Here is a 25,982-nt window from a genome sequence, read left to right as displayed (position 1 = left end):
CAGAGTGGTTCAGTGGGTTTACATCAGTCTTCACACCATGCCCAGCTTGCTCTCCCTGGAGAAAACCATGGTCTCTGTAGGTTATGCTGTCTTTCAAGTCTCAGTCATCAACCACCTCCAAGAGTAATAGCTGACTTTGTCCTCAGAAATTATTATGGTATCTTCCTTTATTTCCCCTCCAGATGTTTTTAATGTCCTGTGCAGTTTTCCAGGTGATTTGTAATCTCAGTGGCCTTTCTGGTCACAATTATGATAAGATATTATTTAAGTGTCTTTATGCCTTATTTGGTACTGGAAGGGAAATGGGGAAAGCATCCACCTGTACCACAGTTAGTATTATATTTTGTAATTTTTAAAGGAAATTTAATCATTCTCTTCTCTAGCATAAAGGTTGCTTCTGCTTTTTCACACTTCAAGGGTTTTATAACCATCCCATCAGTCCAAACATTTTATTTGAACATTTAAATCAAATTCATCCAGTTATTTTTATGACTGATAGTAGGTTAAGGTGGTATTCCTCCTGGGTGTGTTTTAATTTCAACAAATACTGCAGTTTGTGGACATGCATTGTGACTTATCATAAAAGAATGAAGTCTTATGAGAAGAATTCAAGTACTGTGGTAGGCAGGTTATGGGGCCCAACTAACTTTGCCCAGGCTGCCCTCTCATCATATTTTGAGGAATCTATTTGAACCTCTTTGAAGTTGTATCCACATTATTTATTATAAATTTCTGGGGGACTTGGGGTGCCCTTTGGAATTATCCAACATCAATACCTAAACCCAAGACCTCTAACACACACACACACACACACACACACACACATAAAACTTGATTCAATGCTTTACTTTCATGCCTTCATGAGAACATCTTCTTTCTCACTACAAATGTAGGAGCAGAAGACTGCCATGTGATATATTTCTCCTTTCTCAGTACAGGAGGTGTTCAAAGAGTAGGACCTCCAAAAGGGGACTTGGTCCCTTCTAGAATACTGTAAACAATAATTAATCCTCTTTGATTTTGCCACAGAAAAAATTAGATGTTTCAGTCCCTTGCAATAATGTGCCTTGTTTGTTTGAAGTTATTTATTTATCATTCTTTATAAATAAAACATCAATACCTTTTAGCTAGACCAGGACATGCTTTCATTACTCAACTCCCACACTGATTTTTCCAGGCCCCTTTCTGTTCTTTTTTTCACTCAACGTGTGTTTACTCTCCCCACAGGGGCCACAGTTTGGGGTTAGGATGGGGGTGCTCTGCCAGGAAGGCTGGAATAGGTACAAAGTCCCTGCTCAAAGTCAGACTAAGCTACCAAGAAAAAGTCCATGAAGATTAGGAAGTAAGTGGGCTTGTGCAATTGACCCCTGAACCTCACAAAGAAAACCAAATAGCTCCTAAGGTTTTTTTTTCTTTTTGTAGACAAGCTACTACTTAGGGAATATTTGCTGAGAAAACATCTCCTTTGAAGGGTCTCTAATTACTTTTTCCAGGGTGCATATATAGTCTTCTGGCTTTTTTGTGCAGGAAAAGTTGGTATATCCTGCCCATCTATCCATTTCTCCTTGTTCAAACACCACTCATTCACCAAGGCCCCACCTCAGCTGATCATTTCATGACTCCTACTATGCCAAAAAAAGTCACATACTGTGTCCCATCTACAGGTGGTTGCTGCACTTGCTAGTATCACCTTTTTTATAGATCAGGAAATAGGAGCTCAGAGAGTAGAACTGTTTAACCAATGATCATACAATAAGTAAACATGTGCCAGAAGCAGGATTCAAGCTTAGGTCACCCTTAACTGAGTTCTCATGACAACCTTTTGCACTTCCTTGGCTCTTCCCATGATCTGTTTGGCACCATAGTTACTGGTGCATGGGTTTTCTCTCCCCAACGATTGTACCACCTTTACCTTTGTACCTAGAGTCTCTTCACATACTAAGTATTCCATAAATGTTTGAATGAACAAAGAATCCTTTCTAAAGCTCAGTCAGATAACTGAATGACCAGTTTGGTTTTACTGAAGATTTATTGCCTGCCTGTTATCAAGAGGTATTGAGATGGCTTCTAGTTAAGATAATGCAAGGTAAGATATTCAGAGAGAAAATGAAACATGTGAAGGAGATAGATGCTCTCAGGCCCTTGAGAAGTTTATATAGCTAGGCACTGAATTTTATTCTAAATTAAATGATGAAAAAGAAAATTATAAAATTGGCCACTCTATGACTCGGTCTCATGTTTACATTCACTTTCAAGCACTAGTAGGAAGTACTTCCCTGCTCCTTCTGAGAACAGAAATGCTTCCAAAGTGGTAACCAGCATGAAGTGAATAGGATTTTGTCCCAAAGAACTAATATCTTGGCAAAAGAGCACATCTCTTCCACACCATGGTTTGTTTCTTCTCCACACCAGCTGATATCCCCGCTCTTTACCTCGTGGTGCATTACTGATCTAGGCCACAGCACTACACACTGCCCTCAGGACAGCCATACATGGTCCTTCCAGGAGACACAGAAATTTGACCCTCTGTAATGGCAAGCAAAGTGAGACTTTTTGTTGTCTTTTGTTTTGGAGTGCTTCTCAGCACTAAGGCAATCAAGTGCCTTTGATTGAGTCTTGCCTTCCTTTGTAAGAAGGACCAAACCCTTTTGCTAATTAGGTCATGAGAGGTATGAACCCCTCGAGAGGTGTGAAGTGCTTTGACCCTGAAGAAGTATATATATATAGATATATAGATATATAGATATATAGATATATAGATATATATATATATATATAGATATATATATATATATAGATATATATATGTTGGTGCTTCTCTCTCAGGTAACTATGTATGTATAACTTTGTTCAGACAGCTAGAAGCCTGTCTGTTGATCTGTTTGTAATTTCTGTTTGTATTTTCTCTGAAGTTCAGGGTGCTGGCCTTTTCCCCTGAACTTAGTGAATGATATATGTATGTTTAATTAAAGTGAGATTGTTAACCCCTTAAAGTTGCTTTCCTTAGAAAAGCAGATCAAAGAACCCATGCTAGCAGCCCTCCTGTGTGCTTGTATTGTTGGTCTTACACAGCCACAGCAGCTGCTAGTCCCATTGCTTTTACATCCTCACCCCCATGGGAAGTGGAGAAGAAGGTGGGCTTCAGGAGAAGACTACCCTTCTCAGAGCACCATTGCTATAACATCACTCTGCTAGGGCCCACCTTCTTCTTCATTTCCCTAGTGGTGAGAAATGAACCCCATTCAACTGTACCAATGTTCAGATTATTCTCTGCATAGCCACTACTCCCACTTTATTTTTTTGCTACAGGTGAAAGTGTTGTCAGGGCAAAGAATACATAATTCACAGTACCTACCACTACCTTTCCTTCTTGTAACTATTAGGGAGAGCAGAAGTATAATAAAGAGGTAGATGAAGGAGAAATAGAAAGGATGGAGACAAAAAGAAGTCCAAAGAGAAAGTGGAGTCCCTTTGGAATATGAAGATCAGCTGGATTTATGGCCAGATGATTTCAGTCATGTACTAAATAAAAGAAGGTTGAATCTAAAGTCAGAAAATCTGGATTCAAATTCTGGCTCTGTTTGCTACTCCTGTGACCTTGGTCAAAGGCCACTTAGCTTGATTGGGCCTCAGTTTCCTAATATGTGAAAGGAAAGGGTTGGACTAGATGACCTCAAAGGTCTCTCCCATCTCCAAGGCTATCTATCATCCCTTCATCTGAATGTGCACTCTTGGTTTCCTCAGTTGCTTTAGGCACTGAGGATGAAGGGCTGCCAATATATGAGATGGAACATCGGGATTTGTTTTGTTTTGTTTTATGTTTGTTCTGCCTGGTATAGGAATAATATTACACCTAGTATATAGAAATATATTTCATTTTTTAAGTCACAGGTGTATAATTAAATAGCCTGACTTCAAGAACTCTCTGAAGGAGAATGCCTGCCACTTTCTAGTGTTTCTGGTATCTCAAGTGAGTCTCTGCTAAGCATTCCTCAAGAGCTCTAATGACCTAAAAAGAGCAAGGACAATGGCAGCCGTGAGTGAAAGTGAGCCTTGTGGGCTTTGGAAAGCTTTGCTGAACAAAGGAAGAATAAGTACAGGAGTTCCTATACAGCTTTCTCATCTACATACCTTGTGCATCCTCATGGGGCCTTCTCAAGGTTAAAGCACAAAGCACATTCTCTAGTGCTGATCACCAGGGGAAAGCCCAGGGCAGGCCAGGATCTGAAGACAGCAGCCGCCGCCTCTCCAGAAAACTGCAGACCTGCTGATGTTGCAGACTGCAGAGATGTGGAGTCTCTTTTGAAGGCAGTTAAGACCTTGAACCAAGGATGCATGAATGAAAACAAGGGGAGCAAAAACAAGAGTTGATAGAGATTAGATTGACTCTAGAAACTGGCAACATTCTGAAGAGTAAGGATTAGAGGGAATGAAAGAGTGGATCAAGGGACACAGTAACCTGGACATGTGTTTAGTTTTGCATAGGCTTTGTCCTCAAAATTTGAGAAACCGATTTTGTACTTTTTAAATATTTGGTCCAAATCATTCCTTTTAAATAGCTCTCTGGGACTGATACTTTGCATCCTTGTGCAAAGGGATTCATGTGGCCAAAAAGAAAACCTCCAGTGGTATGTCTCACAAAGTCCTGAAAGTTTGTACCTGACTGTGACTGTGATGTGATGGCTAACACTTGGAGTTCTTAGGCCAGCACACCACTAGGAAAACAAGTTTTGACATTTCACACTTTTGCTAGATAACCTCATAAAATTCTATTAGAGATCCTGTTTGGATGAAAAGGATCAGCTTACTTTTCTTGAATTTTTCTTGCTTACTTTTAACAGTTATTTATCCCCGACCCGCCTGTTGACCCTGCTTCTTTGTGATATCCCTTACATCTTTAATATTGAAAATTTAAGAAAACAAATGGTAAAATGAGTTGAACCTGTATAACTTTCAAGTCTCATGATTTTAGAATTTTAAATGTTATTTTATTCTTAATGTCCAAGATTCCTTAAAGTGCACATATGAAGTTAATACTAGCTACATGTATGTATATAGTTTTCCATGAGTAAAAGGAGTCTCAATAAATATATCCTTCTATGTGCCTTATTTATGCTATAGGAAGTATAAAGTGAGTTTGTGTGCTAGGTACAAGGAATATAAAGTTGAAAAAAATATACAGTTCCTGCCCTCAAGGAGCTTATAATCTAATCACATGTATGTAACACAAGTACACCATATTCATAAATAGGTGTGCAACGCCCTCCTCATTCTTCTCCCTCTTAAAGGGGGCAAGGGAGGAGGAAAAAGTGAATCATGGGCTCATGTCTTGGACCTGCCTGTTAATTTTCTTAGGTCTGACATGTCTGCCAAGCCTTTATTGCTGAGGGAGGATATAAACAGAGTCAAATACCTGGGAAGGAATTGGCCCGGAAAGGGAAGTGCACCAGAATGCGGCCAATGTGCAAAAAATAAGAAGCAACATGTTGCAGAACCCTGGCCACAGAGTTGAGGGACCTGAATTCTAATGTGGACTCTCCTCATTACTGCCTATGTGACCTTAAGCAATCACTTTATTTCTCTAGGATTCCATTCCCTCATCTTTAAAGCGAGGGGGTTGGACTAGGTGACCTCAAAGATCCCTTAGAGTTCTGCATTTATAAACCAAGGACGCTATAAGATTGATGAGTCTATAAACTCGTATTATCCAAACTTTCTATCTCCCTCAATGGACGGTGTGCAATTACTTAATTGAATTGAAATGAATGATTGACTATAGCTTGCAATTTAGAGGTTGATCATCCAAGCCTGTCTTTTGTTTAATATTTGGCATGCCAAATTCCATTTTATAAAAGTGAAACAATGAATTAATGAGGTGCTTTTGTTTTTCTTTTTAATAACAGCAGAAAATGGTCCCCGTCTACTGGTGGAAGCAGAGCAGGCAAAAGTCTTCTCACACCGGGGTGGCAACGTCACACTGCCATGTAAATTTTACCGCGACCCCTCAACAATTGGCTCAGGAACCCACAAAATCCGAGTCAAGTGGACCAAGCTCACTTCAGATTACCTCAAGGAAATAGATGTTTTTGTTTCCATGGGATACCACAAGAAAACGTACGGCAGCTACCAGGGAAGAGTATTTCTGAACAGAGGCAGTGACAACGATGCCTCCCTTGTAATCACTGATATCACCCTGGAGGATTATGGGAGATACAAATGTGAGGTGATTGAAGGATTAGAAGACGGTACAGCAGTTGTAGCCTTGGATCTACAAGGTACGTAGCCATTTAGCCTGTTCGAAACAGGAATGCTAATAAGCCAGCAATTTTCTTTTCCCCAACATAATAATGACTAATGGTTGCCATGGTGATAACATCTAACCCTGAAGTCCTTGCTTAGCATGGGTTCTTATTTTTCAGTCAGCCTATAATTCCATTTTTTTCGAGTTTGAAATGTGCACGCAATTGATGTGCGCATAATGGAGGCTATTTGTAACCAGGATAAACGTGCAATGGAATTGAATTAGCAATATTCAGAATCAGTTTCGTGTTACTTTAAAATTTAAATCCCATTTCGTGATTATTGAGAAATTCAGATCGGATAGTCTTTAGGCAAGATCCTAAAATTAACTCTGAGTCTCAGGATAATGGCAATTTTTTTTTCACAAACATCTGCTAACATAAATGCGTGTTAATTTTATTCTATGAAATGGTTGTGAAACTAATTTAACAATTAAGCAGCCTCTGGATTTATTTTGACCTTTTATAGAAAGAGGTAATTAGAAAACTGGTCCAGAATCTTAACTATGAATACCCCGTTTTAAACATTTTTATTCATTTTAGCAACAAATGACAAATAACAATAATAATTTTGACAACATTTTCTATGTCATATGTGACCCATAAACTTTCTGATGTACATTTGGAAAGAGGCTCTTTGCACACATGACTTTTGGACAAAAACAAACAAAAAGAAAACATGGTTTTCTAGTAGCAGGGCATTGAAGATTTTTGTCTCATTTGTTGTGTTGCATTGTATATATGGGAGGTTCTTTTAGTTAGATATACCATGTACAAGCAAATCAGAATTTTAAAATTAGAAGGTAACTTAGTAGTTATAAAGTACAGCTTCCCCACCCACCCCCCAAAAATCCTACTACAACCTACTTCATATATGTTGCACATAATAGCTTTGGAGTTTCACACACAATCATCTTTTTTTTTCCTATTCTATCATGTTATGGAAATGCTTCTTTTGTTTCTTAAGTTCAGAATAAAATAAATTTTTAAAAAAAGTTTAATAAATTACCTTTAAAGAAGAAACTGAAATTAAAAACAAAAGAAAGTAAAAAAGAAAATCAACAGGGAAGGGGAAACTCTGGTAGACCCTTTCACATCTGGATAGTTTGAAATGTTAGGAAGATCTTTTTTTCCCCTAAAATCAAGCCTAAAGTAGAATCTTTGCAACTTCTACTCTTGCTCCTGATTCTGCTCTTTGGTGCCACACAAAACAAGCCCAATTCCTCTCCCATGTGAAAGCCTTTCATTCCCCAACCCCCCCCCCCCCACGATGTTCCCTTCTCCAGGTCAAACATCCCCAGATTCTTTAATTAGTTCTCTGATAACAGGGATCTAAGGTTCCTTATTATCATAGATCCTCTGGACCTAGAGTATGCTAGAGATAGTTTACCTAGATTTTAGCAAAGAACTATCTCATGCTAATTTCCTGGAACAGAGTGATGTAAACCACATGACAATGTAAGAATGTGTTCAAACATCAAGTGAGAACACAACATTCCAGATTTTATTTGATGAAGGAAAAATGATGGGACCATCACGTCCCTGTTCCTAGGACCTCTACACTTCCTAAGGCTGCCTAAGATTATATTAACTATTTAGTTTGCTATATCCCACAGGAGCTAGGGACAACTAGGTGGCACAATGGATAGAGTATGCCAGGACCGAAGTTAGGAAAACTCAACTTCATGAGTTCAGATCTGGTCTCAGACACTTACTAGCTGTGTGACCCTAGGCAAGTCACTTCACCCTCTTTGCCCCAGTTTACTTATCTGTAAAATGAGCTGGAGAAGGAAATGGCAAGTCACTCCAGTATCTCTGCCAAGAAAACCCCAAATGAGGTCACAGAGAGTCAGACGCAAGTGAAAAATGACTTGACAACAACAAATCCCACCATTGACCCAACCTAGATCATTTTTTCAAATGAATTCCTTCCTGTCTACCTGTGCCTCCCCTGCCTTAACTTTGTGAAGTCAATTTCTTCAACCCAAGTCCAAAACTTTACATTTATCTCTTTTAAATGCTGTTATTAGTTTCATCCAAATTTTCTGACCTGTCAGGATATTTTTGGATCTTTACTCTGTCTTCTAGTATATTAGTTGTGTTGTTCAGTCCTTTCAGTAGTGCCCGACTCTCCACGACCCCATATGGGGTTTTCTTGCAAGGATACTGGAGTGGTTTGCTATTTTCTTCTCCACGTGACTTTGTACACAAGGAAACTGAGGCAAAGAGGGTTAAGTCACTTGCCTAGGGTCACACAGCCTTGTGTCACTTGATAAAAACTAGTAATGAATGGTGAACTGATCAGCTCAGGAAGAAAAGATTCAAGTCGAGCCTCTGAAATGCATCCTGGTTGCGTGACTGGGCAACTCATTGTGCAACTCACTACTCCAAGGAGGCGATAATCGGCATTGTTCCTCACTATGAATTTCCTTCTCCAAGGAAATTATGAGTCTTATTCTCTATTCTCTGCCCTCGATACATACAAAAAATAATATTGTTAATACTGATTTACTTCTATATTACTTTCCTTTTTATCTCTTGTCTTAAATTCTTAATTCCTGTTTGTAAGTAACCTACTTTCCTTGGGTTTTTTTGTTTGTTTGTTTTGGTTTTTGGTTTTCTTGAATACTGAGAAGTCCTCTTTTACAGTACTCAGATAAATCTCCATATATTTGTATTTGAAAGATGTTTGTATGGACTAGTAGTTGGCTTAGTTAGAAGAATTTCATGAAAGTAAAGGCCCATTCCCTTATTTATTCACCAATTCAACAGGTATTTATCAAACACCTACTATGTGTCTGTCATTGTGATGAGGGTTGGATGCAAAAGCTTAAGTGCCTGCATCCCCTTAAGGAGCTTAGGATCCATTTGGGAGATAAGATTAATGAAGAAGTGGAAAATTAACAGCACGTTCTGAGCAATAGGGAAGATGTTTTTAATTACATAGAACAGAGAACAATTGCTAGAAGATTTCAGAGAAGGGAAGAGATCAGTGTAGGCTGGGGTGATTAAAGAAGGCTTCATAGAAGAGATAGACATTGAGTTGGGCCCTAAAGGATGGATAAAACTTAAATAGGTGAAGGGGGGATGAGAGGGAAGATTTTCCAACAGGAGAGATCAGCATGAAAAATCTCAGAGGTGTGCAGGAGCAAAGTTTGTTCCAGGGAGAGTGAGAAAACTTCTCTGGGTTTAGCAGAAGATTCATGATGGAGACCAATAGCAGCCAAGTTTGAAGGGAAAGGAAAGAAGACAGGCATTTATTAAGCACCTACTACATTCTAGGCACTGTGCCAAGCCCCTTTACAAACATCCCGTTTGACCTTCACAACAGACCTGTGTTATCGTTCAGTCATTTTGCAGTCATGTCTGACTCTTTGTGACTTCATTTGGAGTTTTCTTGGCAAACATAGTGGAGTGGTTTGCCTTTTCCTCCTCCACTGTATTAAAGCAAACAGGTTAAGTGACTTGCCCTGAGTCCCACAGGTAGTAAGTACCTGATGCTGGATTTGAATTCAAGTCTTCCTGACTCCAGGTCTAGTGGTCTAGCCTCTGAGCCGCCTTGCTGCCCCAACAACCCTGTGAGGTAGGTGCTATTATTATCCTCATTTTATACTTCAGGAAGCAGGCAAATAGAAATTAATTGACTTGCCCAGGGTCACAGAGCTAGTTAACCATCTGAGGCCAAATCTCAACTCCTGCCGTCCTGACACCATGCCCAGCACTCTGTCCATTGTGCTACTTAGCTGCCTTGTAACAGTTAAATTTAATTTTCTGGAAGCTTGAATGCAAAATGAGGAGCACTGGTTCCCATTAACATTAGGAAGTCACTAGAAGTTTCAATTAACATCCTGGGATTGCCACACAGAGTAGAAATCTCTATGAAGGGACACCATCAAAGTTTTTTACTCTCCCTTGATAACTCTGATAGTTATATAGTGGTTTAAGCTATGAAAAGAATATACATCATCTCATTTGATCCTCACAATGACCCTGTGAATTAAGTACTACAGGAATTACAGTTTTACAGAGAAAGAAATTGATCTAAAGAGAGGTTAAGTTAAAAAAAAAAACTTTACAACCAAGGGCAGAAAAGTAAACATTCATTCACTTTTTGTTTCTGACCAGTCTCCAGCCTAGCATCTAGCACCTTCATTAAGTAGGTTATGATTTGACAGTTATCAGCTCTCATTTAAGCAAGGCACATGCTGGTTCTGGGACAAGCAGAAATATGATATGTCATTACATCATTCTGTCTGTCTTAATTAAATGCCAGATATCAGCATTACCCAGAAATCTCACCAGTGCTGGGACAGAATGGAAACATCCTAAATCCAGATTGGGCTGAATTGTTCCATTAGATTATATAGGAACTACCCTTAGGAGATGACCACCTTGCCAGATCACTAACCATCAATTTATTGATTACTAGCTAGCCTAACTAATAAATTGATTGTTAATTACCCAGAAACTCTGTCTCTCTGGTTCATCATTCATCTCAGGAGGTAGATTTCCACAATTGTGGCTTTCCCCAAAGTGTTTATGCTCTATGCTTTCTCTTGCTACTCTCAATTGCATCAATCTTTCAACATATTTATTGAGAAGCTACTATGGATTTAGCACTATGCTAAATGTTTAGGGGTATAAACTGGTATGTAGCATGTGGTTCCTGTCCTCAAGAGGATTATAACCTCTTTCCTTCTAGAAATGCTACCTTTCATGGGTCATTAAGATGCACTGAAATCTGAGTTTCATGAAGGTAAAGGCCCATTCACTTATTTATTCACCAATTCAACAGGTATTTATCAAACATTTACTATGTGTCTGTCATTGTGATGAGGGTTGGATGCAAAAGCTTAAGTAAGTGGGTGCATCCCCTTAAGGAGCTTAGGATCCATTTGGGAGATAAGATTAATGAAGAAGTGGAAAATATATGCATTAAGACACAAAAGCCCTCCACATGTCTATTTATTGGAGTTTTCTAAATGTTCGGTTTTAAGTTTAAGTTCAGGGAATGAGGTTAAAGTTTACCACAAATAGCAAATTGTTTTTTGTTAACCTTCAGAATATGCTGTGCTGTTTAAGATAGTAACTGAACAAATACTTTCTTTCTCCTTCTCTGTCGAGACATAGAAATAGGTTAAAAACACATAATTTTGATACTGGTTGAGTTACAGAAGTTCTTAATCTTTTTTGTGTCATGGGTCTGAGGGTGTGCTGAAGCCAGTTGGAACTAGCTTGGAAAGGTTAATTGTTATATTTTCATCTTGACCATTTATGTCTCAGAAATCAGTAACCACTAACTAATCAAGACTTAATTTGTTGTTTTAGTGATTTCTAGAGAGAGGTAAAGTAAAAAACAAAAAAAGCATTGGGTAATATGTTACTAATACAGATTTAACTTAAAAATGTGTCATGTGTACCTGGGTGGGTTGTGATTTTTTCCTTCAAAGATCTGATTTTTAAACATTTATCAGCACATTGCTGCATAGGGTCCCTTTGGCAGTCTGGTGAAACCTATGACTCCTTATAAGGATCATGTTTCTAAATGCATAAAATAAAACATGTAGGATTTTAAAAGAAATTAATTATATTGAAATACAGGTACCAATTTTTTAAACAAGTTCCTGGACCCCAGGTTGAGAATCCCTCCTGTATCAGGAGGGCCGAGTTTATAATCTCAAAGAAGATCATAAACATGTCTGAAAGGTTCGGAATCGCCGGATAGAAGAAACTCTCATAGTAGAAGGCAGAAGAATCAAAACATTTATTTAGGCTCAACAGTAACCAACCCATGAACCAGCAACCCCATTTTGATATGTTGGTCATAATCTTCCAGGCCCAATAAGTACGCCTTGAAAGAGTAACCAGGAGGCTACAGAGAAACATGATTGCGTAAAGCAAAATCATGTTTCCCCCTTGATGGTAATAAGATTACCCACTGGACTGAAGTCTTTGTTCAGCTTCCTCCCGTAGATCAGCTCTGCTGCTGGCAGCTCCTGCCTCAGCTGTGTCTGTTTCTGAAACTGAAGCTGCAACTGAAACTGACGATGTAACGGTCGCTGTAACTGATGTAACTGTCGTAACTGTCGCTGGCTCCAACCGGAAAAGGAAAGAGAATCTTCAAGCTGTCCTCTCCCCTCTTATAGGGTTTTTGACATCATCAAGCTCCGCCCTAATGACCAGGGCCGATTGGTTCCTGAGTTGGCTCCTCCCCCTAGGGTAGACCAGGTTCTGGAGCTAACACCTCCCCTCAGCCAGCCCCATGACTCCTCACACAGGAAGCTGTCTGCTTCCCAGCATGCTCCCCGGAAGAGCAAGCCACAGTGTCCAGAGGCTCAATGAGGCAAGCTGAGCCATTCAAAGAAAACAAAAGCCATTATGGCTACACCTCCTCTAGTATTTCATATGATGCAGCATACTTAGTCTCTTGTAGTTGTGCACACCAATTCCTCAACTAATTTAAAATCCTCAGTGAAATGCTTTTGATTATATTTTGACCTCTAAGTAGAATGGAAAAATGAGTCAGACGCTATTTGGGAAAAAGGCATACACCCTTCTTTCCCATGCCTAAAAATTTGTCTTTTCTATTCCTTTTTATTCCTCCCCCTCATTGCCACTAGAAAGAGACTATCCATGTCCTAATTTAGCTACAGGTAATTACAACAATTTCCTCAGGAAGGCTCTGCCTAGATGGTGGTAGGTGCTGATATCAGAGAAAGTAAACTGGCTGAGAGTCAAAAGTTTGTAATTCTAGGAATGCCCCTGTCAGTGAGGAACAGCTGATCCCTGCAATGTGTGCACCAAATGTGGGTCGGCCAGTGAAGTTGGTGGCTTAAGACAAAGAAGTTGGCCCTTGCTTTGATCAAATTACTTCCTTTCATCATAGAAATTAAAACTCCCCTTCATATATATGTGTGTATGTGCATGTGTGTGTGTGTGTGTATGTTTGTGTGTCTGTGTGTGTGTATATATATATATATATATATATATATATATATATATACATATAAGTCCATAATTTATTTTTCCTTTATACCTTTCACAAATTTATCACATGACATGGTGTTTTTAAAACTGAAGTAGAAATGGAGTAAACCAAATTTGACACCTTAAGAATCATATTTCAGTATCATTTGGATAAGGGCTAATCAGATCTAAATTCTCTTAATTTTTTTTCCTTCGTGTATTCAACAATTAATTGAGTACTTTGTAGGAAGCATGGTATAGGGCACTGGGAGAAATAGAGAAAAATAAGACAGAGTCTCTGCCTTAAAACGTTTATATTCTAGTAGGCTAGTTAGCTCAGTGGATAGAGCTCTGGGTTTGCAGTCAGGAAGACCTGAGTTCAAATTCGGCTTCAGATACTCACTAGCTGCATGACCCTGGGCAAGTCACTTAACCTGTTTGTCTTAGTCCATTGGAGAAGGAAATGGCAAACCATTCCAGCATCTTTGCCAAGAAAACTCCATGTGTAATATGATGCACAGGGTCACCAACAGTAGGATACAAATGAGCAACAACAAAAGAGGTGATAAGACAGGTACAAAAATGACTATAATACAAAAAAGAATATGTATATGGGTATATAGCCAGGGAATATTTTTTTTTATTTTTAAGAACATTTATTGAGTACTACAACATTTTCATTCATCAAAGAAATAAAAACTAAGCTCCATTTTTAAAAAAAAATAAGTAAATTTTAAAAATACACATTTTAAAAATGAGCCACAAAATACCTTCCAGAATTTTTTCAGATATTAAGGTGTGTTTGGGTGTATCTGGTGCACTCTGAATGAATAGGAAAGGTATGTTAACAGTGGTAGGAGAACTCATGGAAGGGAGAGTACCCTTCTGGCCTGGGCAATCAAACAGGACTGCTTGTCAAGGAGAACACTAAAACTGGGTCCTTACACCATTAATTTACCCATTAAAGGATGGATAAGATACAAGAAGCTGATGATGACGTGGGAGATGGGCCAGGCACAGAGAAAAAAACAAGCAAAGGTATGATGTAGGTGTTTGGGTTTCCATGATCCACATCAGCAGAAAGTGACCAAAAAGTTTCCTCAGAGAATCTAAACCAGAATGTGTTCTCCAGCCATTATGAAAGCTTTTCTTTGAAATAATGTCACATCCATTCTCTCATATCATCATTCCTGGACTTGGTGGAAAGTAGGAGTTGGGCCAAATAGCTCTCTAAGCTTTTCTGTGATGTTCTTTTACAGTGCTTGAGGTCAAAGAATCTCTCTATATATTAGTCATTTTTCTTTTCTTTGCTTCAGACTCTTCAGATAACGTTCCAAAAGTTGTTAGGAGAACATTGTGGGATAGTGTCAGGAGAGTAACACTGCTGAGGGATGGGGAAAAGACCGACAAGAGAATTGGCATTTTGGAAACCTCAGTGCTGGAGCTGAGTCAGTATTAGGCTGAACAATCTTCTATCTTTCCCTCTACTCCACCCCACCAGGGGTCAGTGAGAACCAGGAGATCCTCTTTCTTCTTCTCTTGGCTTAAATTCAGCTTTCAGATTGCATATCCAAGAAGAGAGGGTAAGATCAGGAAGAAATCTTGGATCTGGGCCAACTGGACGAAGTTGCCAACTAGATTGCCCTAGAGGGACGGATGTGTCTTCCAGGCCTCCAAGAAGAGGCCTTGGTCAATGCTATTAAGATTTCTTTCATATTCTTCCAGGATCCACTCATGAAAATATGTGTACACATATGTAATTTTGATTTTGTACTAGTCGTGCCTTTGAGATAGCATAGGTGATATCAACAATATCAACAGAATAAAATTAAGTAGACCATATGTTAAAAAATATCTTCAATCATTTGCCAGGGAGGGTAAAGGCATAACCTACAAGTAAAAATTTCAGGATGCCTTTTATGCCCTTTTCCTTTCACTGTCCATCTTGTACCTCATGGTCTCCCAAACCCTTCTCCACCCCTTCATCCTATATCCCATTCTCAAGTAGGCAAATGGGATATGGAACAGAAAAGCTGAAATGATTCTGGCTCAGGAGCTGCAGGACCTGACTTCAAATTCTATTTCTAATCCTTACTTATCTGTGTGACTTTGGGCACAGCCTCAGTTTCCTTATCTGTAAAAAAACTGGGGGTTAGATTAGATGGCCTGTGAGGAACCATCTAATTCTAGATCTATGATCTCTGCTGTTAATGGTTTAAGGTGAAAACTATACCCAAATCAATGAACAATGACTTTTCAGGCATCCGTAAAAGAAAAGACAGAAAGGAAAATAATTTTTTTTGTGTGATTTTGAGTTGCCCAAGGATAGTTTCTCACAATTCCTCTATACTCATAAACCTGAGTTCTAGTTAAAATTATCTAGTCAATTCTGTGCTATCGAAATTTATGTTAATAATATAAAGTTCTATCCACCATCTTTATATATTTGGTCAAGAGCCTCTTGTGTTTGAAGTAAGGTAATTCATTCTAGTAATTCTTTAGGAAAAGCATTGCATTTAATGTATTTCTTTGACCTGGAAATAAGATGACAGGGCTTCACTACCTCAAAATGGTTATCATGCCACAACTCATCAAATCAGGGAGCCACAAGTAAAAAGATAACATCCTCAAAACAACTTTGATTATTTAAGTAAGGGAAATGAAAACATTTTTAGTGGCTTCTGAAAGCTATTACTCCTTCCAGCTCAAAGTCGTGAGCCAAGCAAGAGTGATAATATTCTGGTAAGTAAGAAAGAGAAGCTGTGCCCACTGAAATACTTGGTAACGTGTCCTCATATTAGACCATCAGATCATCTGATGCTCGGTGCCCACGATGCGCAAGGTGACTTTTGGGAAGCTGTGGTAGCTGTCTGCAATATCTTTCTTTGTAAAAGAAAAGAAAACATACCACTGTAGTGATTATTTGAATAACCAGAAAAATGAGAACCCTCAACAAGAACAGAAATATTAAAATATTGCGGCCCTTAGTAGGAGAGGCCGGCTACTACTGGGGTGGTGGGGGAGGGAGGGAACAAAAACAAATAAAAACCTAGAGACTGCACTGGAAGCATATCAAACATAATGGTTTAATATCTGTGTGTTTGTATGTGTGTGCTTCATTATAACAAAATCCTATAAAAATTAACTTTATTTTTTTTAAAAAAAGATAAATCAGAGATCTTTGTTCATGTTATAGAAGGATTCACCACCTTAAGGTCCCTTACATAGGACGTCATTTCCTACCCTGTCTTTCCCTGTAAACTCCCTTCCCCATCCTAGTTGAAGATAGAATCGTAGATGTGCATAGGGCTTACAGGCAGTTATGTCTGCAATCACTATAAGTGTGATTCTTTAAAAAAGAAAAGAAAAATGCAACTTTTCATGAACATTAATATATAAAAGGAGGTATAGGTCCCCATATGAATACATTAGCAAACTCCTTGATGTATGAAGCTTTTTGAAAAATGAAGCTTTTCGGAGAAGCATTACCAAGAAGGGCATTAGGAAATAAAGTTGAGCATTTTCTCTGCAAAGGCATCCTCCCACCCTCCCCCACCCCTGTTCTTTCAGGAACGATGCCGGGCATTGGCTTTTGCCCAGATGCAAAGTGCTGAGGAGAGATCTTTTACAGTCTTAGCAAATAATTAGCATGGGATAAGCTCAGCAAGAGTTTCTTTAAGTGTAGAAAAGGGCATTTTGAAGTTAGCGGTATGCAATTTTCTTATTTTTAAATTATGTTTGATCAGATCCAAAATATCTAGCTTGAAGGGTCTGTAGAGATTATCTAATCCAAACTCTTCCTTTTGTAGGAGAGGGAACTGAGGCCCAGAGAGTCCCCAGGTAGTATCTCTCACCATCATACAAGTAGTAAGGCACAGAGCCGTGATCTGAACCCAGGACCCTAGCTACAAATCTGTTGCCCTTTCGACTGTACCAAGGTAGATAATCCTTGAATTCCAATCCTGGCTCTGCAGGTAGTTGGCTGAGCAACTGCAAGCAAACTTCACCAGTCTTTGAGATCTCAGTTTGCTCATCTGCACAGTGATGGGTTGGACCACACAAAACTGAATCTTTTTCAGCAGCAGTTGTCTTGCTCCTGAGTTAAGCAGAAAGCCATTGACTTAGGAATCAAATCACTTGAAGATCCCTAAACGACCAAGTCAGAGTTAATTTAGCACTGGGACTGAACGGTCACTTGTCAAAGATGAGACCTTTGTCAAATGACCATGACTGATTGCTTGGGTCTGATAGCCACTTTAAATTTGTAGTTTTCATGCCCTCTCAGGTGATACTGATTAACTTTTCTTTTCCTTCTCATTGGACAGGTGTGGTCTTCCCTTACTTTCCACGACTAGGACGCTACAATCTCAATTTCCATGAGGCTCAACAGGCTTGTCTGGACCAGGACTCTGTGATTGCCTCTTTCGACCAACTCTATGATGCTTGGAGGGCAGGGCTGGACTGGTGTAATGCTGGCTGGCTCAGTGATGGATCTGTGCAGTATCCCATCACTAAACCTAGAGAACCCTGTGGAGGGAGAAACACAGTGCCCGGTGTCAGGAATTACGGATTTTGGGATAAAGATAAAAGCAGATATGATGTATTCTGTTTTACATCCAACTTCAACGGTAAGAGTCAATGCTAATAATGCTCAAATAGTTCTTTAAGCTTTGCAAAGCACTTTATAAACACCTTATTTTAAACTCATAACACTGAGGTAGGTACTATTCCCCCCATTTTACAGATGAGGACACTAAGGCTGAGAGATTAAGTAACTTGCCCAAAGTCCCACAGCTAGTGCGTGTCCGAGGTTGGATTTGAATTCAGGCCTCCTTGACTGCAGGTCCATACTTCATTTGAGTCACTGGGCCACCTAGCTGCCTACTAACACCTTAATAATCTTTATTATGGTAGATGAGCGGTAGCAAGGTGTAGGAGATAAATGAGCAATCTCCAAATCAGGAAAGTCTGAGTTCAAGTCCTACAGAGAGCAAATCATTCAAACTGTCAATACCCCAGGTAACACTAAAACATTTAAGTTACAGAGAAGGTGCTAATCTTACTGATAGGGATTTTCCTCATATCAGTGAAATCATAAATCCTGTCTTTAAACTTGTGTGTGTATACATACATACATACATACATATATATATATATGTGTGTGTGTGTATGCGTGTATATATATATGTGTATGTGTATACATGGATATATGTATATACATATGTGTCTCTATACATCTATATGTGTATGTGTGTGTATATATATATGTGTGTGTGTATATACATATATACGTATATGTATATACACACACAGACACTCCTATATAAAAGCACTGGGTTTAGAATCTGAGGTTCAAATCCCACCTCAGCTACTTATTCATTTCCCTGAGCATCTTGCACATAATCTGGGGAATTTTATGGGGAATTTGATAAGGAATTTGATAATACGATTTCAAAAGTCTCATCCAGTTCTTGATGCTGTGGGGGGGGGGGGGTCATTTAAATCAATAATTCAAAATAAACTAAGAACTTACCACATCCAGTTTTTGACCCTGAGGTAAATATTGGACTTACCACAAGGTAAATATTGGACTATGCATTTCCGTTATAAAACCATAATTTAAAATATATCAATAATATATATTGAGGAAATATGGTCCAGAGAGTCCTGGTTTAAATCTCCAATCATCCACTTATTAGAATGATGTGAGAATATCTTGGGACAAAGTAATATATTAAAATTTATTGACCTATACAATAAACCTTCCAACGTTTTACCCATTGAAAAAAGTGTAATATTTCTTCTTTTTGCTGGTCTCTTATTTTACACAGTTGTCAGTGAGTGCACAAGATTTTAAAACATATCCTTCAATTCCTCATCATAAAATCACACTTTTGTCATTGGATATTAAGAGAACCTTTAAAGAAAAGTTCATTTTTCAAAGTTTACCCTTTCTGTTTTCAGTGGGACTTACATCATGTAAAAATGTCCATTGAACTATATTCACTCCTTGGATACATCTCTTAATCTTTTGTGACACGCCATGGTGTAAAGTCATGTTGCCTTGTTCCATCTCAATTAGGGAACTTCTGTACTTCTGGAACAATTTTGATTTTCAATATATCAAAATATTCATGAGAATTCATCATTCTACAGCCCATTAGTCATAATCCCCTCCCCCAGAAATTTTTTTACAGTCTAGTGAAGATGTCCAAATCTTATAGCCTCACCTGGATGTCTGACAATGATTATTTATATAACTTTGAATTAATAAGTGAGCTTTATCATCAAAAATAATATTTTTTCTCATTTTTAGTAATTCAGTCTTTTGAATTATCTTGTCCATAATAAGGGTTTTTTCTTCCCAATAAAGATTAGCACCTGTTTATTACTTATATCTTGCTATTCTTCCACCCTCAGAAAGCCCAATCTTGTAGAAGAATCAATAGCAACTCATCTAGCTGCTAGGTTTCTCTGAAAGTCTTTGCAGCAATAATTTGACAGTTCTTGGCATTTTTTTTCTTTTTTTTAGAACCAAATTTTACTTTGTACTTTTGTGCCACTGATCCCCTTTCATTATAGGCTTGAATGATCCTTGAAGCATATGACTTCCTTACACTAATAGAAACTACATTATCACTAATAGTGACCAGTGCTCTTTAAAAGCTACAATTTAAAAAAAAAACTGTTTATTTTTAGTTTACAACATTCAGTTCCACAATTTTTTGATTTTCAAATTTTCTCCCCCCTCCTCCTCCCCACCACCCGAGATGGCAAGCAATCCGATATAGGTTCTACATATACCTTCACACTAAACATATTTTCACAGTAGTCAAGTTGTAAAGAAAAAATATAACCAATGGAAAGACCACAAGAAAGAAGAAACAAAACAGAAACGAAAAAAAGAGAGAGCAAATGGTTTGCTTCAATCTGCATTCAGACTCCGTAATTCTTTCTCTGGATGTGGATCACTTTTTCCATCATGAGTGTTTTGGACTTGTCTTAGAATCTTGTATTGTTGAGAAGAGCCAAATCTATCAAAGTTAGTCATCACAGATACAATGTGTCTGTAATTGTGTATAATGGTCTCCTGGTTCTGCTCCCCTCACTCAGCATCAGTTCATATATGTCTTTCTAGGTTATTATGAAGTCCGCTGCTCTTCATTTCTTATAGCACAATAGTATTCCATTACATTCATATACCACAACCCGTTTAGCCATTCCCCAATTGATGAGCATCTCCTTGATTTCCAATTCTTTGCCACCACAAAAAGAACTGCTGTAAATATTTTTGTACGTAAGGGTCCTTTTTCCACTTGTATGATCTGTGTGGGATACAGCCCTCAAAGTGGTATTGCTGGGTCAAAGGGTATGCACATTTTATAGCCCTTTGGATATAGTTCCAAATTGCTCTCCAGAATGATTGGATCAGTTCATAACTCCACCAACAATGCATTAGTGTTCCAATTTTCCCATATCTTCTCTAGCATTTATGATTTTCCTGTTTTGTCCTGTTAGCCAATCTGACAGGTGAGATGTGGTACCTAAGAGTTGTCTTGATATACATTTCTCTAATCAATAGTGATTTAAAGCATTTTTTCATATGACTATAGATATCTTTAATTTCTTCCTCTGAAAACTGTTCATATCTTTTGACCATGTAACAACCGAGAAATGACTTGTATGCTTATAAATTTGACCTAGTTCTCTGTATATTTTAGAAATGAGGCAAGACACTGGTTGTAAAAATTCTTTCCCAATTTTCTGCTTTCCTCCTAGTCTTGGGTTGCATTGGCTTTGTACAAAAACTTTTCAGTTTAATGTAATCAAAATTATCCATTTTGCATTTCATAATGCTCTCTATCTCTTCTTTGGTCATAAATTCTTCCCTTCTCTACAAATCTGACAGGTAAACTATTCCCTACTCTCCCAGATTGCTTATATTATCAGCCTTTCTATCTAAATTGTGAAGCCATTTTGACTTTATTTTGGTATGGTATAAGATATTGGTCTATGCCCAGTTTCTGCCACACTATTGTCCAGTTTTCCCAGCAGTTTTTGTCAAATAGTGAGCTCTTATCCCGAAAACTGGAGTCTTTGGGTTTATTAAACAGTAGATTACTATAGTCATTGACTACTATGTCTCGTGTACCTAACCTTTTCCACTGATCCACCACTCTATTTCTTAGCCAAGTAGTTTTGATGACTGCTGCTTTATAATACAGTTTAAGATCTGGTGTAGGTAGGCCACCTTCCACAGCATTTCTTTATTAATTCCCTTGATATTCTGGACCTAAAGGCTACAATTCTTGCAATTTCATCAAAGTAATATCCATTACTGGAGGGAAGGGGGGAGAGAAACATAACAGAAGAGAACAATGAAACACATCTCCATGGTAAAAAATCCCACACCAAACTGCCAGGAAACTAACTAGATGTGGCTAAGTCAGCTCAATCTGATTTCATCTTGTCAAGGTCAGATATGGTCAATCAGCTCAGTTTCAGTAGAGGCTCAAACCCCTGATCATTGGTGTCACAAAATGATACCATATCAAAATTATTGCTTGTCCCAAGTTGTTTAGACACTACTGTACCTGTGACCTCAGTTTCCTCATTTTTACTATAAAGGGAATCACACTAGATGACCCTTGATTCCACTTCTAGCCCCAAGGCTATGATCAATTCAATTCAGTAAGCATATTAAGCTTCTGCTATAGGGCCAGGTAGCTGGTACAATAGATATACACTGGGCCTGCAGTCAGGAAGATCTGAGTCCAAATCTAGCTTCAGTCACTTTCTACTTGTGTGACCAAAGGCAAGTCACTTAACCCCTATTTGTCTCATTTCTTCATCTTTTAAATGGGGACACACCGGAGAAGGATATGGCAAACCGCTCTAGTATCTTTGCCAAGCTACATAGAGTTGGACGTAACTGAACAACAAAAACAACAATGTTCCAGGCACTATGCTAAGCACTGGGGATGCAAATAAGAAAAAGAGAGAGTCCCTGCCTTCAAAGAGCTTACAATCTAATGGATTCTAGGTTAAGATTTATTTTAAAAAGCATAAAATTTGTTTTTTTCCTAACACAAGGAAAACCGGAGGGGAAAAATTCTCTTAAAATGATCAATAGATGATCCCTCCAAAGGCACACAATTTTACTATTTCTACACTTCAGTTTCTGACAAAGAGAGACAGAAAGGCCAGTGGTTGTTGGCATGCTAGGTAATATATTTTGTGTTTAAAATCCAACATTTATTAGCTGAGTGACCATAGGTAAATCACTTAACTTCTCAAGTTGTACTAATAATATTTACCTTCCTCATGAGGTCACCACAAATAAAGTGCCTTATAAAGCTTACACTGCTATAGAAATGTAATCTGTTGTTCATATATCTCCCAGGCCCCATCTTAGTTCCATCATTTGTGTTACTTTTCATTTAGGCCTTTGCAAAGGCAGGGGGTAGGCAGGAAAATAACAGAATTTGGGTGATTCAACAAATTCAATTAACACACATTTATTCAACACTTGTGATGTGTAAAGCACTGTACTAGTGATAGAGATCACCCTTCTAATTATAATTTATTCATTCAACAAGCATCAATTAAAATTCCAATCATCCATCTACACACTCCACTGCACCCCCAGAATCATAACATAACCTCAAAACAGAAACATCTATTTGAATCAACTCACACTTAAATCATTTAGATGTTGGGATAAAATTCACTAAGTAGAAGTCCTTTTGTCTTCTGACTCAAGCCAAATATATTAAAACTATTCTATCTGTGCTTAAGCTCATGTCATATTTTATTCATGGAAAGAATATTAGAAATTTAATATTACCCAATAAGTAGATGATAGAATCCTTGTGATAAAATAAAAGAAGAAGAAAGAAGTGGTAATTAGGCATCAGGGTTTTCTTAAAGGGCTTCAAATGAATTGAAAAAGAGGAATAAATGAAATACAGGCATTTTATTGTGAATAAAATGAATTGGCATTTACATTCTGAACACTTGTTATTGGTTGCAAGTAACTTCCTGTGTTTTTGTGTTTTCTTACATGGTCTCTTTAAATCTTTATTTTTGCACTGTATTCTTAGGATGAGAATAATCTCTTTTTGATACCTGTAATGAAAAGACCTGGAGAGCTTTTGATTTTTTTTCAATGAACTTTTATGGGAAGAATGTGTTTGATCCTTTTTCATATTCAAATTTTGCCTCCTGGAAAGTTGTGCTGAAGTTCAGTCTTGCTATAGCTTCAAATTTAAATAGATCTCATACTTAGCATGTACCACAGCCTCTCCAGTGCCCAATAATGGTCCTTTTAATCACTAATTAACTAGCTGAAACTTCATCTGTCATTTCCATTTGCTCTTAAAAGGGCACATCTGAACACACATTTGGCAGGACAGGAAAAAAGAAACTTATTAATGGAGAGCAACCTGGGGGTACTACAATTAGTTAGCTATTCAGAGTTCCAGAGCCATCCTGGCCAATACTGTTGCCCCCTTCTTCTTTAAGAAACACTTCTTCATTAAGAAACATTTCCATTTCTTGGCTTAACTCCTGTTTATAACCTGATATAACTTCTCAGTCTCTGACCAACTCTCACCAATTTCTTTCCTTCTTCCGCAGGTCGCTTTTACTACCTAATACACCCAACCAAGCTGACCTACGATGAAGCGGTGCAGGCTTGTCTCAATGATGGTGCTCAGATTGCTAAAGTGGGCCAGATGTTTGCTGCCTGGAAACTCCTGGGCTACGACCGATGCGATGCAGGCTGGCTGGCCGATGGCAGCGTTCGTTACCCCATCTCCCGGCCAAGGAGACGCTGCAGCCCCACCGAAGCTGCCGTGCGCTTCGCGGGCTTCCCCGACAAAAAGCACAAGCTCTACGGTGTCTACTGCTTCAGAGAGTACAACTGAGTGTACCCTAGAGCATCACCATTTTAAAGTCATTCAGAACATGTGAAAGATTTCTTTTCAATATGAACTCATGCAATTTACCAAAACTGTGATAACCCTTTTTTACTTACTGTAAAAAGTCATTTTCATAAAAAATCCAATACATTAATTTGTTTTTGTAAAACTATCATTCAATATATATTATAAATTAATATAATTTTAATGGAAGCTCTATATAAAGAAGCTTTAGAGCCAAACTGTTTAAGCTACATCATCCCAACCAAATATGCTTTCAGGAATGGGGCATGCAATAGCTTGAGGATTGCTAGGACTAACTAAATTAAAGAATTGTAAGCCTACTCAAAGCAGCAGCTTACACAAGCACAAATTTTCCACCTTTGTACAATTTTGAAATGCACTACAAGAAACCAATCAGATCTGCAGACGTGAGGCCCAGTCATCTTTTCATACCTGGGCCTCTGTGAGATTGCAAAACAAAACAATTTCACAAGGGAACAAATAGACACTTTTCTAAAAGTCACTATTTAGAAGACTCAAAGACAAGTTTTGTTTTACTATTTTAAATCTCACCTTTCTGATGGAGAACATTGCACAGAAAATGAGCACAGCTAGTTCCCTTAAACAGTTTTTTCTATCATGGGAGAAATGTTGAGGAGAGGATGATAGTGAGCAAATGAGCCCTCTTTTCTTCAAACTCAGATTAAGAATGCCTGAGAAGAGTTCTATTACCTTTGCAGTAGCTTTACTGAATTATCTTTAAGTTCCAAGGGCCGTTTGCAAAGAAGCATTTACTGTCATATCTACTCAGGGCAGTTACATAAATGAACTGCTGGACAGAAAAAAAATGTAAAATTTAGCAGCTCAATTTTATATTAACCTATGAAATGTTATAGTCTTTAAGAATTTACTAAACTATTTAATATTTCTTCCTTATTTACATTTCATGGGGACAAATATTTAAAAGTTTAAAAGGAAAAAAAAACTGGTAACACTTGTACTTCAAAAGAACTAAGCTTGCCCAAGCTACCAAGGGACTTTCTTTTAGTGGAGGTAACCAAAATCTCACTTGGCGTCCATATTTTTAGAAAAAGGAAAAGTACAATCACAAACTCTCCAGATTGAAAATATGGTTAATTATGTCACTTCCTTGGTTAATCAGCGTCAGGCTTAATGAAATACTGAAGTTAATCACACAGTTTCAAGAAATCTTCAGGGCTTTAAAGGAGATATTGGCTCTGGGTTGAGAGAAAGATGTTTATATATTCACAGTTTCAATCAAAACAGAAACTAGAGTTCTGTCCTTTCTCCCTTTTACTTTACCTTATTTTATTTTTTGAAGAGCATTGAGAACCCACAGGGACCAATATTTGTACTTAAGTTACATTTCAGTTTCCCATTGTTTCCATAACTAGTTCTGATAAATGGGATTTATTTAATAGTGTGATCCAAGTATGCCACAGCTGGTATGTTTTCATGAATGTTCTCATGTAGATTCTTTCCCATGGTCATGAGTAAATAAACCTATTTCCTGAACTGATTGTGGTTGCATTTTAAAGTTCTGTAATAATTCCAATAAATTTATTCTATGAATGTAGAGTTTTGTGTCTGCAAGGTATAGAACTACCATTGGAGTCCAGGAAATCATAAATAAGTTCATATATTCTCTAGAGAGACTACTGTAAATAAAAGTATATAATTTCCTTCATCAAAAGCTAGGATATCTGGAAATCAACAGATGCTGTAATATTGAAAGAGGAAAATGTATGCATGCACAATTTTAAAAAATAGT

General features: G+C 38.0%; 1 protein-coding gene across 1 annotated transcript in view; it reads left to right on the top strand.

Annotated features, from left to right (window-relative positions):
• HAPLN1 (hyaluronan and proteoglycan link protein 1) overlaps positions 1–24,339 on the top strand; it is a 38,092-nt gene extending 13,753 nt beyond the window's left edge. Inside the window, exons 2-4 of the mRNA XM_036740276.1 lie at positions 5,904–6,275; positions 17,591–17,893; positions 23,904–24,339. Of these exons, the coding sequence (XP_036596171.1) occupies positions 5,904–6,275; positions 17,591–17,893; positions 23,904–24,193 (965 nt within the window). The 3' untranslated portion in view covers positions 24,194–24,339. The remainder of the gene's footprint in view (positions 1–5,903; positions 6,276–17,590; positions 17,894–23,903) is intronic.
• Positions 24,340–25,982: the final 1,643 nt, after the last annotated feature.

The sequence above is a fragment of the Trichosurus vulpecula genome, chromosome 1 (genome assembly GCF_011100635.1).
Source record: "Trichosurus vulpecula isolate mTriVul1 chromosome 1, mTriVul1.pri, whole genome shotgun sequence".
Lineage (NCBI taxonomy): Eukaryota > Metazoa > Chordata > Mammalia > Diprotodontia > Phalangeridae > Trichosurus > Trichosurus vulpecula.
This window is presented reverse-complemented; position numbering and strand designations above follow the sequence as displayed.